This window comes from Gavialis gangeticus, unplaced genomic scaffold (genome assembly GCF_001723915.1).
Source record: "Gavialis gangeticus isolate Ggan-Ray unplaced genomic scaffold, GavGan_comp1, whole genome shotgun sequence".
NCBI classification, from domain to species: Eukaryota; Metazoa; Chordata; order Crocodylia; family Gavialidae; genus Gavialis; species Gavialis gangeticus.
Window position 1 is genome coordinate 14,660,197 of NW_017729015.1, and position 12,813 is coordinate 14,673,009.

General features: G+C 48.0%; 1 protein-coding gene across 1 annotated transcript; it reads right to left on the reverse strand.

Moving 5' to 3' along the window:
- Positions 1–395: 395 nt before the first annotated feature.
- Positions 396–10,904, reverse strand: LOC109294060. The gene is made up of 4 exons (XM_019512272.1): positions 10,246–10,904; positions 6,513–8,233; positions 2,613–2,666; positions 396–1,306 (listed from the first exon to the last, which is right to left on the reverse strand). The coding sequence occupies exons 2-4, from the start codon at positions 8,085–8,087 to the stop codon at positions 1,163–1,165; spliced, it is 1,773 nt and encodes a 590-aa protein (XP_019367817.1). The 5' UTR covers positions 8,088–8,233; positions 10,246–10,904; the 3' UTR covers positions 396–1,162.
- Positions 10,905–12,813: the final 1,909 nt, after the last annotated feature.

The window sequence follows — 12,813 nt, forward strand, 5'->3', positions numbered from 1 at the left end:
ATACTTCTCCTTGACTTCTGCATACTGAAGTCACCGTTCCTGATGCCAAAAGGACAACGGGAGGCATCCTCTCCTTTCTGAATGGAGGCAGGCTGCCATCACCGCACTGACAGCAACAGGGGGTTGAACCCATGTAATAGCACAAGGCACAAATCATTATTTACTGGTCAGGCTTTTCCATTCAACGTGTAGTTAAATGCTGGACTACTAGCTACAGCATGTTTTTGAGGCCAAGAAATTTATAAGATTCAAAAAAAAAAATTGTGCATTTGTAAGATAGCAAGACACCCCAGCATGAATGCCAAAAAACCAAAAAAGAGCCTGGGGACAAAAAGCACCTCATGATTCACATCTTGAACCAATCTTTATTATGGATTAGGATGACACCTTGATGAGGGGGACAAACTATCACACTTCTTTCTAGAGCAGGCTTCTTATGCCTGCCTCTGAAATGTCTGAAGAGCCTCCAAAGAGGCCACTGTCCGACCCAGGACACTGGAGGAGATGGATCATGTTATTCCTGTACCACTGAGACAGGAAAAATGGCATTTTAGTAGTCCCTAAAATATAACCACCAAACAGATGAAAAGGGATGATTCTGGGCCCATTCCACTCTACCCCACGCATGCAGAGGAAGATCTCCCGGAGATCTCACAGCCTGATCAGGTACGAGGAAGTCCTGTTCAGCTAGGAGCCTCTGCTGAGAATCTGTCTCCTTCAGCCTCGCTTCAACAGCGGTTTCCTAACATCCTGCTTTCACTGAGAAAAAAAAAACCAAAAACAGGTCACCATCTGCTCTTGCTACTGGTACCTGGGCTACATGACAAAGAGAGGCTGACCTGCTCCTGCTATTCCTCTCTGGAAGGGCTTTACCCAACACAGACCGGAGAGCACAAATTGACTCCCAACTCCTTCTCTGACAGCAAGGCCACCAACTATGGTGGTGATTTTTCACCCAGGAATGCCCATCTCTTAGGAATTAGACAATGGTGCTCTTCTGTCACACTTGTCAAATCGCACCCCAGGCAGGGCTGGGGGTGGAAAGGTTTCCGAGCACTAACAACATGAATTCAAGCCACTGCCAGAGAGAGAAAGCATCCATCTCCTGCCAACTCCTCTCTTGTGGCTACTCAGCCACGTGTTGTGTTACTTTCTTATGGTGTCAGGGAAATACCGGAGTGGACCAGCAGCAAACACATGCTTCGCCAGCCAATGAATCCTCCAGCTCCAGCAGCCTCTTCAGTCCACTTGTCTTATGGGCCTTGCTGGGGGCTCCCAGGAGTCTGACTACTGACCCACACATGTTCTGAAAGAAAAAGCAAAACAATTTAAAACAGAGAATTGGCTAGACAATAACTATTTGAGAAAACCTCCCCGCTGCCCCACAATGGGGGACTGCCACATCTCTGCTAGACTCTCCAGGGCCCATCCAGTTTCTGCCCTGCCTTCCTTTCGCTGGATTCTCACTGTCCTTTTAGGCAACAAGTGCTAGGCAGGATTCCTGCTGGGGCCTAGCAAAACCACTCTTGAACTGGTTAGAAAGTCACTGCTGAACTACAAAAGTATCCTGAACACTTCGGGACCTGAGCGTGAGCAACAGGTCTCCCACATGCTGCAACAGCCTGTCAATAGCCGAGCTGGGAGCAGGTGAACGGCACCTTTGTTATGCCCAAGAAAGGAATGGGAGAACAGGGAAAGGAAATGATCGGCAATCATTAGTCCACATCACCACCTCTCCTCTGCACGCAGGCATATCATCGACTGGCATTTATACATATAACAAGTTCTTTAGATGCAGAACGGCAATGCACTAAAGTCAGGCATCTGATCCTTTGTCCTTAATCACTCTCATTTTCTGCCAAAAACTTGGAAAACTTTTGATTTTGTCACAACAAGGAATATAAACACATTTTGAAATCTCAACTATTTTCAAATGTGATAGGAGCCATTCCCCTCCGGGTTTATCCAACAGCATGAACAACTGGAGTGGGAACAAGGGGCAAGCGTGTCCCCCCTCCTCTGACTGACTGGCAACGCGTTTTTTCTGAAGAGGGAAATGAATTATTCCCATCTTCTGATTTGTGGAAGGACAAGGTAGCTGAATTCATTCTTCCCCAGTGGGTGATTTCAATTTGGCTCCCGATTGCGTTGGCTCCCAGGAGGTCCCAGAGGCTCCCAAGAGGTCCTCTACCCCCAGAATGGCAGGATTGTTGAGCAGCAACCTTATCATCACTGTAGCAGTAGGATGATAAAATGCATCAAGGTTTCTGAACTGTTCAAGTGCTGTTATGCACCGAAGAGAGGCTGTCAAGTCAGATCAGTGCTTTCTTTTTAGTTGGCTCCCAACTCTGAGGGAAGGAGCTGGCTACGGGGCAGCAAGCTCAGGGAAGCAAATGGCAAAGAAAAATCTGGGTGATTCAGACTGCTGTTGGAAACAAGGCCTAGATGATCTAGTTGGGGCTGGTCCTGCTTTGAGCAAGGGGATGAGCTACGTGTGACCTCCGGAGGTCCCTTCCCACCCTCATTTTCTATGATGCTATGAATCAGCCTTTACTGGTTTCACTGAAGAATCAAATGCAAAAAAGATAATAATGCTGGAAAGGCAAACATACGTAACACACAATTTGCACGCCCTTCGGCTGATGAACGAAAGTGTCCTCTTCTTCCTTGGACAGAAAGAGAAGAGACAGGTTACCCGCTCATATGTGAACCCAATCGAGTCCGTCATTAGCTGTGCCGTGCAAGAAGCCACTCTTCTATCGGATCCTTAACGAACCCATCGCAAAACATGAGACGCAGCATCACAGGGCCCAGCTCCAAGAGGGGCAGGTCAGAGCTGCGAGCTGCATGTGGTATTTTAGATCGGGGGGAGCCAACCTTTATGGCAGGCGTGCCAAAATTAGCCCCGCACCCCCCCTGAGGCCACTCCAGTCCCCTTCCCCAATCGGCCACGTACCATACGCAAGAGGTTGCCCATGCCATTAGTGACGTGCCACAGGTGTTTCAGGTGATAGGCAAAGCAGCCCCAAGAAAGTTTACTCCCAAGTCTCTTGCAGCCTCAGAGAGGATCATTTTCCATGCACACCAGCAAAATGCAACTTGTTTCATCGAGACTGCGAACAGGTTTTCTTCAAAGGAGACAGCGCTCTCTCACGTTTCAATAATGCGGCGCGTACCAGTGCTTACAGATGAGGGACGATCCAAAGAGCTATAGATTCTGCAGTTGTCAGACTTGTACGCTCAGCTCCGTCTAGCTCCAGGTAAGCACTTCTGCCTTTCATCTACACTGGCATGCCCTGGACCTCATCTTTTCCGTTAACCCCAGAACAAGTCCCAGCACCACCGAGAGTCATAAATATGTCCTTTGCTTTTAACTTCTTAACCTTGCCAAACCCGAACGTATTCCTGCCCCCTGAAACAGCTCCATTTATATTAGTGCTTGCATATCTATGCCTGTACGCTGGCATAGCCTAGCGGTTGCTATAGTGATGGGTTGTTTTGGGGAGGCGAGATTGCTTACCGGGTTTTCTACTAAGAAAAAACCGGGATGAAATCTCCTTTGTCTCCCAGGTGAGGCAAAATGCCGTGGATCTGCCTCTGATCCTGCTGCAGCTAACGCCATGTTTGCAGATTAGCCAGGTGTGGTTTTGTAAGCAGGGTTTTTGCAGAAGCAACATTTATGCCATGAGTTGGGGCTGCCCTCGAATTTCCATGAACCACCAACCCTAGGGCTCAGCTGGGCATCGACTACAAACATCCATACCCTTGAACAAGCGTTTGGGAAGGGTCGAGACCAGCCTCAACAAATGTGCTAAGTGTCTCTACTTAACTGACGGTCATTGAACTCAGGACAATGCAGACAAGACCTCTTGTCGGGGTCTAAGTCCCTCCCGGTAAAGAGCTCAGCGCACACGACCACGGATATGGAAGGGTTTCAGACCCTCTCAAGGAGATGTTCACAACTTGCACAACCAGGCCCTCGGGCTAAACAGGAGAAACACAAAGCAGCAGGTTTTATGAGTCACTACCAGGAATGTGAGAAAACTGGGTAGAAAACGGCTAAACATAGCATGGACTCTTCTTGTTGTTGTTTTCAATTTTTATTGATTGCATAGGCTTTATAGACATTAGGGCTGGAAGGGACCCTGTAAGTTCATTGGGTTCAGCCCTCTGCCCAAGGGGCAGGAAGTCAGCTGGGGTCAAAGGATCCCAGCAACATAAGCGTCCAAATGTTTCTTGTTTGCGTGTGTTGTCGGCAGGGACTTCTCGATACCTGGGACCAAATTCTCCTTTTCAGCGCATTATTCATCAAATTAATTCTACATTGTATGTATTACAGAAAGAAATACTTTTCTATTCTACTGCCTAAAAAGATGATGTAGCACATGTGAAGCACAGCAGACCTGCAAATCCATCACCAATGTCACAGTGGTAGGGGAACAAAGCATATGCCGAGTTACAATTGTGCAGGAGAATGCAGGAAAACAGGTCAAAACAAATCAGTTCTGGAATCAGTCTTCCACTCTTCTGAGACTGAAGTTTTCAAAGGGAACGTGATGTAAGTTAAACTATGCAGAGTAGCTTGGTAACAGCAATCAAACAAAAGAGCCATCTGTCCGTAGACTAGAGCCGAAGGAAACGTGTTACAACCGCTACAGAGCAGGAACAATTTGGAAAAAACAGGAAGAAATCCAAGAAGGAAAATCCTCATCTTATTCCAGCGGAGAAAAGACACAATTTCGAGAATAGGCAAGGAAAGAGTCTCTCCAGGGAAAGGGAGAATTAAATAAAAACCCATTTCCTCCCAAAGAGCACTGCTCTCCATACCTACAAAAATCACCCCAACCACCGCTGAAATGCCACCACCGTCCGGGGCGGACCAGGACAACCATTTAGCAAAGCACAGCACAAGTGTCTAGGACAGTGATTCTCAACCAGGGGGCCTCAATATCCTTTCAAGGGTGCCACAGGGTGCTAAGCAATGTTAGCATTCATAGATTGTAGAGTTGGAAGGGACCACAATGGATCATCGTGCCCAACCCCATGCCCCTGACAGAAAAGAGGACTGAGGTCAGATGACCACAGCCAGGTGACTATCAAGCCACCTGGATGGGGTCATCTGACCTCCGTCCTCTTTCCTGCCAGGGGCAGGGGGTCGGGCACGATGATCCATTGTGGTCCCTTCCAACCACATGCCTAACAGCATTGTTAGGCACGCTACCAAAATTCACAAACTAAAACCAAAGATTGCAGATAAGAATTCAATGTTAAAAACATCCTGACCTGCTCTGGTCTCTGAGTTTTGTTGCAACAGGAGAATTGCTCTGTTAGTTTTCGGTAGGCATAAATGGAGTGAAAGGCAAGAGATGGCATTTTCCAAGGGGTGTTTTGGATCTAGCAAAGAGTGCCTTGAGTCTAAAAAGGTTGAGAACCACTGGTCTAGGATAAGGGGGAAAAGACAGCCAAATGAAACTGCAGGGGAAATTTTAAGAAGGTAAAATATAGCAATCCTAACGAGAACATGGTGAGAACACCAGGACTAAGAAACCTATTCTTGTCCTTTAAACCCTGAATACATAAGCAGCTGGAACACCAGTTTTGCATCTCAGATGACCTATCCAGGTTGTAGCCGTATTGCTCTAGAAGCAAAAGGAATCACAACTCGTGGTAGAGGTGATATCTTTTATTAAACCAACTCGATTTTTGCAAAAAAAATTCTTTCGTTTTTTGCAAAAATCGAGTTGATCTAATAAAAGATCTCACCTCCACCACAAGTTCTGATTCCTTCAGATGAGATATAGCATTTCCATTGGCACAACACCTCATGGCACTAAGCTGGGGTATGGACACATGGACCGAAGTGCCACAGACTGAATCACAAACACCATCTCTCTAAATGTGGACGCATATTTTTAAAACATCCTGGCTCCAGCTAAGCGACTGCTTTTAAACTGACAAACTTAAATTACAACATTTCAAAGTGGCCACTTAATCACTTCAGTGAAAGATGCCCAGCTCATCTTTTCTGTATTGCTGGTACTGTCTGCTGGAGAAAAAATTTCCACTGAAGCCTGTAAGCTAGTTCTGATCCCCAGTGATCTACAGCATGGCCACCCTTCACCTTTGTCACACTCGGTCTGAGCGTGCAACGCTCCACGTGCAACTGAGTGAACAACTGCTCTGGTCAAGATACAAGACTGCAGTGCAGGGGAGGATGACTAGGGTATGTCTTCACTACTCTTCCCTGGGTGATGCCTCTGTCCCCACACCATGGCTTAGGGTATGGCAGTGCAAAAATCATGGGCTATGACCCCAGAAGCTCTCAGGACACATACAGATGAATCATGAGTTCAACCCCCAGGAAGATGCAATAACCCAGGCCAAGCTAACCCAAGTTCATAGCTCCAGATGCCAACTGCAGTAAAGCCAAGGCAGCCTAAGCTCATAAGCTGCTCTATTTTCTGCATGTTCCCCATGACCATTACCTGGGACAATATTATTTATAAACCTACCCCTTCACGCCTCGCTTCTGGGGCAGGTTCAGGATCCACTTTCTTTCCTACACTGCTAATTTCTTCATCTTTGTCCTGTTTCAGGGAAGAAAGAGCTGCCCTGCTTTTTCTCTCACGGTACTTGTTCCTTTGCATGCCAGAGGGAGAACAAGGCTTGGCCTTGTTTCTCCAAGACACGGACACCTCCGTGCTTTGCAATAGCAGAGCAACCTCAGCAGGACCGAAACACTCCTTTCTAGAGTCCTGTTGCACTGACTTGTGCTCAGCATTGACACACGCAGCCTCCAACTCTTCTGCAATCTCGCTCAGAAACCAAGAACAGTCATCGCTTTCCCGGCTGGGTTTGAAGCTTCTTTGGTTGCAGGATTTCTGCTCTTCTGCATTTGGCTGTTTGTGGAAGACTTCTTCAGCTTCCTCCGAGGAACTCTGCGCTGGGCTTTCCACTGGGGCAAGATGGTTCTCCGTCATGTGAGAAAGCTTGCGCTTCACAGGAGTTTCGTACTTTGCCACGCGGGATGATGAAATGCAAATGGGTTCCCAGTCTGTGATGTTTCTGTCTTCATCACTATGAGGAGGGAGGAGGCAACATGCTTTGCGCAGCTTTTTGTCACCAAGCACGTGCTGAGACTTGTTGACTGATAGATCTGCAGAAGTCCCTTCTGCTGGCTTTCTTCTAAAATCCTCAGCCGTAACAGCATTCTCAGGTGCCAGAACAATTCTGCTGGACTGGCTAATATGACTGGTCTGGTTTCCTCCTGAACATCTGGAATCACATCCCTTTCTATTAGACCCCACTGTTAGAGAGCTATCAGATATGTTATCTTTCCCTAATTCCCCATCTGTTTTGTTCGAGTGTTTCATAAGCATTTCAATGGGAACTACCTTTCCATTTTTTTCCTGCTCTTGCTCAGGCGTCATGCTGGCGAGAGGGGAAGGATCCAGCTGTACTCCGCACACCTCCGGTATACGTAACACATCCACTGAGGAACTCTTCTGCCCGTCTTCCAGAAGAGACAGCCTAGCGAAAATGCCCTGCTCACATATACCTGAAAAATCTGGAGAGTCCATTTCCACTAGTGATCTTTCTTCTTGGGTTTCTTCAATAGCACAGTGAACCTCCATATCAATACCATTCGATCCTGTGGAAGTGACTCCTTTCTCTGACCTACTGATCTCCGTGATCTTTGCATTGTTTAAATTCTTATTTTGCACCCCTGTGTTAACGTTGGGGACTTCATTTTGTTTCTTAGTATTGCTTTCTTCTAAATCACTACGCAAAGTGATTTGTAACGCGTCAGAGAAAGCAGTCTCTCTCTCCTTTTGGGTGTTCAATGACAGTCTCCCGCGACTTGAGCTCATTAAAGAGTATCCATATTTTTCTTTTAACTCGTCCCTGAGATCATTCAAGACTACGTAACTTGGCTTCATAAGGCTTATCTTGTTCCTGCCACACATTCTCGTAGGACTTCCCAAAGGCCCATAAGCTGTAATAATCTCTTCCTTAAAATCTGTATCTTTTCCTTTTATTTCTCTGACATCAGAGTTTCTGCTGCAAGTTAAACCCTCTCTGGACATCTCGCCTTCTCTCCAATGGCACCTTGCTCTGTCTGACCACGTTCAAAGAAACTGCTGAGTGTTCATCATTCCCATCCTCATTTGAAACAGGAGTTTCTCCCACTCTCTCGCCTGCAACCGGGTCGTAGCCAGCTGTGGTGTGAATGCTGTGATGGGAAACAAAAGAAAAATGTTTTCTTTCTGCTTGGACAATTCAGAAACACTTGCGCTACAACCAAAGTTAACAATTAAAGAGATGCTGCCTGCCCCTCATCAACACTATTTGTGAAGAATTAAGGTGGTCCAAGTTACTAAAGGGTTCACAAGATTCCTCATCGAATGTTAATGGGACTGAAAATAGCCCATGCCTTGCCAGGTCTCCCCTAAGAATTTAGGTACCCAGGTCAATTCTGCAGACCTGGCTACCGTACTTCTCAACTGTCCCATGTCATTTCTTATTTTAAGACCAAACTCACCACTGTCCCACGAAGATTTTATGACATCACACTTTTATGACTGCCAGTTACACCAAAGGTGCATAACGGAAGTTATCTGTACTAAATTCCTCTCAGATAGTTTTAAATTGCTCATGTTATTTCAGGTTGGGTTTTTGTTCCACCTTGAGACCTATATTTAAACCTCAGCTGATCAAGAAGCAACACTTGCTGGCTGAGGCACTTGCATTGGTGCCAAGAACGATCTGTGACACCGCCACTGCCTCAAGACGAACCACAGACGGCCAGCTGAAGCACAAAGATGTAACACATTTCTGAGGCGCTGAGATCATGGCAACGCACCCAGCACCTGCAGACTGCCTGATGTTCCTGCAAACCTGCGCTGCATCATGTACCTTTGTTGCTGCTGTATTTAAAAAGCCACATGCTTCTTGAGTCCGCGTGCACGCAGCTCCCAGATATGAACGGAAGCTGAACGGAGATGGCATATGGCCCTTAACGATCACCGAGTGCTACAAAATTGTAGTCGACAATGAGGATGAATAATTCAAGTGACTAAATAAGCTGGATGCATAACTACTGTCATTATTTATAAATTATTCATGCTTATTTTTATTTGCTATCTTTATTTTTTAATTGTTTAAGAATGAAACAGTAAACTAAGCCTTAGCTGCCTCAGCTGGGAATTTGGGAAACATAAAGGCTGGCCTGCTCTAGTCCACTTTGAGGACCTCCTCCTCCATAAAAGTTGCCCTCTCTCAAGGATTCATCAGACTAGGGAGTCTCAGGGCCCTCTGCCTGCCCTTCCCCATTCAGGTGCATGAGACCCAGGGGCAACAAAGTGATTTGATCAAGTTTTATGTCACGGTCGGGGCATCGTGACAACTTACGCAATTACAGAATTAAGGCCAGAATCTATTCTACCTATTGGACATAGAAGTGGATTTAGCTGCCTATGTGTGAATCCATTTCACCCTGTTCAAGTCCCTGAAAATACACCTATTTTCCAATTCTATTTTTGTAAAACAGTCATCTGACCCTTACGACCAAGTCACAAAAAAGCAGCTAGAAGGAAAACAACTGATAGCTATAAATACTAGGGCAGGCAGAGATCCCATGGACCCAAATCAGGCTGCTCCCTCTCCATGTCCCCAGCACAGAGAGCAACAACTATGGCTTCATACCAACCAGCTCCAATCATGTGACATACTGGAGTCTCAAAACAGGCAGAAATAAGGCAAAATTCACACTTCACAGGACTTATGGTGAGAATCCCTTCCCCAAATGTGGGGCTGGGTGTCACAAGCATTCCCGCATCCAAAATCTGCAAAGAAACGTGGTTTCACTGTGACAGCCCTCAGTCTGCAAGACAGAGAAATGGGGTCTGACAAATACTGGAAGGATGCAACCCAAGAGCTTTTCATTGAAGCAAATGGTTTCAGACACTGCTACGTCTGCATGTTCTGTCCTTCAGATAGAGTTGGGAGGGTTTGGAAAATGGAAGGGAGGTCTAGTTACGGAAGATGTCAATGAGGGGAGAGGGCGACGAGGTTAAGACTGTCCAGGGGGCTGTAAAAGAGTACGGCAGGTGGATAGTGGTCTCCTTGGGTGGGTAAGGGAGTTTTGGCAATGGGGGATCCTTAGTCTGCGAATGAACTCTTTATTTTCCTTTACGTTCTCAAGAGCTAGAGAGGACAAAGGGCAAAAAAAAATTTGACTGAAACCTGAAAAGCTCTTCTGCCTCCTCTTCTGGATCAGGACCGTTGGGTGACCTGGATGTTCCCTGCTCCTGGAAAATGGAAACAGGCCCTGAAAAATCTACTGGACTTAGCAATGCTTTCACTGTGGCTCCTTCCCAGTTAAGACACGCTTGTTCTGACAGCTCCCGAACTGGGCAACCTTGTTTCCTGCAACGTCACTGCTTCTTCAGGACCTTGGACTTCCAAATTTTCTACATTGCATGACTTCTCTTTTTTCCCCAAGGCCTCAAGATGTGGGATTTCTGGAGCGCTCTGGAGTTCTCTATTATTTTCATCTAAAGCTTGATCAAGGTGCAGCAAGTTCATGAAGCGGGTTTCACTTGGGACAGCTCTGCTTCCCTTACTGTCATCACCACTGATGCCACTTATTTTAGGGCTTTCAAAAGCCCCTCCAGCAACAGTAGCTTTTTCCTTAAGTGCTTCTTCTGACGGCAGGACTTTGTCACAGTTTCCAGGGCCAAGTGAAGACCTTTCAATGTTTGATGGCCCCTTGTTTTCACCGTCCACTTCTGGAGCGAGCTTTGAGCATTCACCTTGCGACTCTTTATCCACAAGGCAGGCAGCAACAACGTCTTCCATCCCCTCTGGCGCTGAACGTCTTCCATCCCACCGCCTGATCTTTCCAAGCTGTGACACATGTGGAAGAAATCAAACTTCATGTTGTGGTTGAATCAGAAGTGACAGAGCCAGCTTTTCTTTATTTAGGCCTATACTGTGATCGCAGGGAGAATGCCATACAGCAAGGAGAATCGCCCACTTGCCTGTTTCAAAGGATTTCTCCAACTCTACAAGTTCACACACGTATTTAGACTTATGACAGAGAAAGAGGAAAAAATAACGACCTTGGAGAAACAAAACAATAGTAACCACAGGCAGTTTGCTTAAAGAAAGCATCCGTGCACAGGGTAACGTATCAAGACAAAACAAGGCGTGCAGGTTCCTTATCTCAGAACATGTAACTGAAATAAGCAGCATCAGCACTTCTGGTCTCTGTTTTCCTAGTCAAGCAGGCCAGAAGCCCGACCAAATCCACTACCACACACGAAAGCTCTGGTTTTCCATTAGGATAAATGGACTGCCCGAGGTTCTTGCTCTCTTCAGGCCTCGGTTACACCTGGTTTTGCCTCGTTCCTCATGTAACCGGCACAAAGATGTTTTTCGGAAGTCCTGGAGCACGGGCTGCGTTCCCCACAGCACATACAAACAGACCTGTGGGAAAACAGACACCGAATCCACGTAGCTTAGTAACAAAGCCATTATTCTCCGCAAGCTGCATCATTTGAAGGGAAATGCTGGATTCAAAGATAACAGCTGCCTCTACCTGAACCTCTTGAGTTCTCTCTCTCTGCTCCTTTCCCAGGCTCTGCCAGCCTGGCATCTGCTGCCACGTCTGCTCTTGCACTTGGCATTTCCAGGCTGATTCTGTGCACGGCACAAGCCGACTCTCCCCTGCTCAAACCCTCTTCAGAGCCCCCTCACTTCACGGCAGCCACTTTCTAACGTAGGCTTCCCTTGGAGGGCGCATGCCCAACACCTCTCCTCCTGCCCTAATTCTTTCCGCCCAAGATGCCCAGAGGTCAACATATTTCTCCTAAAGCACCGTGCACACGTTCAAGGTTTTGCACAGCCATGAGCTCTTACACACACCTGCTCCCGTAACCGGTGGCATTCAACACATGCCTATACATGCTTGTCTGATTTTATTCACCCACGCGTGCCCCAGAGACCCCAATGTGCCAAGCACGTGCTGTGTAGGCAAAGGCAGGCTCTGTGCACCACCACGTGCAGCTGATGGACCCTCACGCACACCCCACCGGGATAAAACACAGCCTGACTGTAGCACCAGTCATACTGTGCGGCCAGGCATGGAGAGGGCCTCATCCTCCCGCACGAGGCAGGTGCAGGCAGGCACACCCTGCTCCGCATGTGAAGGGGGGAATGACAGGGGGCACCACCACCCTCTGCACCTCAGGGTGGGGTGGCGTGGCAACCCCACCACCCTCTGCACCTGGGGAGGCATGGGGATATTGCCGCCATCCTCTGCACTGGGGGGTCCTGGGAATCTCCAACATACTCAGCATGGGTGGGGGGGGCAATGGGGACCCACCACTGCTGTACTGGGAGAAATGGGGACCCACCACCCTCTGCACTGGGGGGAATGGGGACCCCACCACCCTCTGCACTGGGGGGCACTGGGAATCTCCAACATACTCAGCATGGGGGGGGGCAATGGGGACCCACCACTGCTGTACTGGGAGAAATGGGGACCCACCACCCTCTGCACTGGGGGGAATGGGGACCCCACCACCCTCTGCACTGGGGGGCACTGGGAATCTACCATGCCCTGCACCCCAGGGGGAAGGAGACCCCATTCTCTTCTGCACCGGGGGGAAGGGGACGCCACCACCCCCTGCCCCTGCCCGGGGGTGGGAAAAGCGTCCCCGCTCCACACGGGTGAAGGCCGCTCTCTGCCCCCACGTGGGCACGGGGACGCTACCAATCTCCGCACTCTGCCGGGGGGAGGGGGGGGGG

What these genes read in the sequence shown, in the direction of transcription:
- LOC109294060 (XM_019512272.1), bottom strand. Translation starts at nt 8,087, where the DNA reads ATGTCCAGAGAGGGTTTAACTTGCAGCAGAAACTCTGATGTCAGAGAA. An exon ending in CAGAAGCGAGGCGTGAAGGG is followed by an intron (nt 2,667 to 6,512) that starts GTAGGTTTATAA and finishes TTTCTGTCCAAG; the next exon opens with GAAGAAGAGGACACTTTCGT. An exon ending in GCGTGCAAATTGTGTGTTAC is followed by an intron (nt 1,307 to 2,612) that starts GTATGTTTGCCT and finishes TTTTTCTTTCAG; the next exon opens with AACATGTGTGGGTCAGTAGT.